The sequence below is a fragment of the Rhagoletis zephyria genome, unplaced genomic scaffold (assembly GCF_001687245.7).
Source record: "Rhagoletis zephyria isolate East Lansing unplaced genomic scaffold, Rhagoletis_zephyria_1.1 Rzeph_scaffold_01018, whole genome shotgun sequence".
Taxonomy (NCBI): domain Eukaryota; kingdom Metazoa; phylum Arthropoda; class Insecta; order Diptera; family Tephritidae; genus Rhagoletis; species Rhagoletis zephyria.
The window spans coordinates 104,295-106,688 of record NW_016158102.1 but is presented as its reverse complement, the minus strand read 5'-3'; the positions used below and the strand labels follow the sequence as shown (position 1 = coordinate 106,688).

At 38.6% G+C, this 2,394-nt stretch overlaps 1 protein-coding gene across 1 annotated transcript; it reads left to right on the top strand.

The window, feature by feature from the left end:
• Positions 1-513: 513 nt before the first annotated feature.
• Positions 514-1,176, top strand: LOC108362461 (probable ATP-dependent RNA helicase DDX17). The gene has a single exon (XM_017615441.1). The coding sequence runs from the start codon at positions 529-531 to the stop codon at positions 1,174-1,176; it is 648 nt and encodes a 215-aa protein (XP_017470930.1). The 5' UTR covers positions 514-528.
• The last annotated feature ends 1,218 nt before the right edge of the window (positions 1,177-2,394 follow it).

The following is a 2,394-nucleotide window of genomic DNA, read 5'->3' as shown; positions in this document are numbered from 1 at the left end:
GCAGAAGCTAGCATAAATGAAAAAAAAACAAAAGGCTTCCTGGTTCTGTTTATTAAAAATTGTTACATGTTGACGATTTTTACATGCAAAAGGCGCTTTTTGATAACCAAACTGACGCTTTCTCACTACAATCTGCTGGCAACACTGTACAGCATGCACCACAAAATACATTTTTTTTCGCAGTTTATTGTCAAGTTGTGCACCTGACAACCAGATGGTGCTGCTTGCCATACATTTAAGAAGGCTCGCATTTCGCACAATCACGTATGTCAAACTTTGAGTTAATACCGTATGTCAAAGTTTTGACACAGCAATAACTTCCTGAATGACTGAAAATTTCATTCTGGGTTTGGCACGTGGTAAGTTTGTAGTAATTATTAAATTATTAGTGTTATTCAATTCATTCATTTCATTTTTCAGATTCGTATTGTAGGAAACTGAACGGGGCCTTCAGAAACCACACCAGACCGACCAATCGATTTCTTAGAGAATCGGAACACTAACTTGCAACGTTATACCTATTTGGTAATGGACGAAGCCGATCGCATGCTGGACTCGGGTTTCGAGCCACAAATCCGTAAAATAATAGAGCAAATTAGATCCGATCGTCAAGTGGTAATGTGGTCCGCAACTTGGCCCAAGGAAGCACAGGCACCGGCCGGTGATTTCTTAAAGGATTATATTTCTACAAACACTGGATCGATGAACTTATCAGCTAATCACAATATTCGACAAATTGTAGAAATTTGTCAAGAATCCGAGAAGCCACAACGGGTTATCAAGTTATGGAACGAAGCAGCACCTACCACTTATAATGCTGCTAACAACAACAACAAGATTATCATATTCGTCGAAACTAAGATAAAGATCGAAGAAATATTGCAAATAATTCGCAACGAAGACCACACCGCCACTTCCAGTCACTGTGATAAGTCCCAGCCTGAACGTGATTCAGTGTTGAAAGATTTTCGCAACGGCAAATCTAATATTTTAATTGCCACCGATGTGGCCTCCCGCGGCCTTGATGTAGAAGATTTGCTGTATGTCATCAATTACGATTATCCAAACTCATCTGAAAACTATGTACATCGTATTGGACGTACTGGTCGTTGCCAGCAATTAGGCACAGCTTATACTTTATTCACTCATGACAATGGAGAACAGGCACCGATCTAATTTCTGTGCTGGAGGAGGCCGGTCAGGTAACTCCACCGGCTTTAATGGATTTGGCACGTGGTAAGTTTGTAGTACTTATAAAATTATTAGTGTTATGCTTTATCACTGTTGCCAAATTGGTGCTTTTCGCACTAAATTTAGTGCTTTTCTTTATTCAAAACGCGAAAATTTTAGAGTTTAGTGCTTGGTGCGTTTTTTTTTTTGTTTTTAGTTTGAAGACACCAAATCTGTAAATCTTAACAAAAATGGGTCAAAATTTATAGCAATCGTAAGTTTTGTAAGAAACTTCACAAATATCAAACAAAATTGTGTCATAAGCGAGTGAGCATATGTTTACCAACAATATAGAGAATAATCAAAATCGGGTGGGATTTGAAGAGTAGACAGGTTTGTTGACACAAAAATATTTTTCCCAATATGAGCCAATGGATAATACGCTCCAATAAGACACATTAAAAAGGAAAATCAAATTTCGTTATGTTTCAGGTGTTAAGCGGTCGGAAAGAAAAGTTCTTTATGTTCCTTTAGTTCACAATATCATAAGAGACTGCAGTGTAGATTTAAACTACCACATAGTTCATGAAACTTCATTTCTGGTTGTTGCCTTCGTTTGATAGGAATTGTCGAAAAAAATTAAGCAATTATGCAGCAAATTAGAAAATAAGAACAATTATCTTAACGTCGGTTGAATGAAGATATTTGAATTTATAGAAAACAGAATAAATTCGAACGTCGAGCAAAAACATTCATTTTTTATTAATTTGAATCCCTACAATCCAATTTTGCATGCATACAAAGTAGAGGGCTGCATGAATTCATTCAAACCCGCATATGAATTCTTCTTCTTATTTGGCGCTGTAACCGCCTAAGCGATTTTGGCCGAGTCCAAAACAGCACGCCAGTCATTTCTGTTCTGTGCTAACTGACGAAAATTGAAAATGCCAAGTGAAGCCAAGTCCTTCTCCACCTGGTCTTTCCAACGCAGAGGAGGCCTTCCTTTTCCTCTGTTACCAGCATCGCGGCCCGCGTTGAATATTTTCAGAGCAGGAGCGTTTCTGTCCATCCGAACGACATGGCCAAGCCAGCGGAGCCGCTGAATTTTAATTCGCTGCACTATGTCTATATCGTTGTAAAGCTCATACAGCTCATCGTTAAATCGTCTGCGATATTCGCCATCACCAACGCGTAAAGGTCCGTAAATCTTTCGCAGAATCTTTC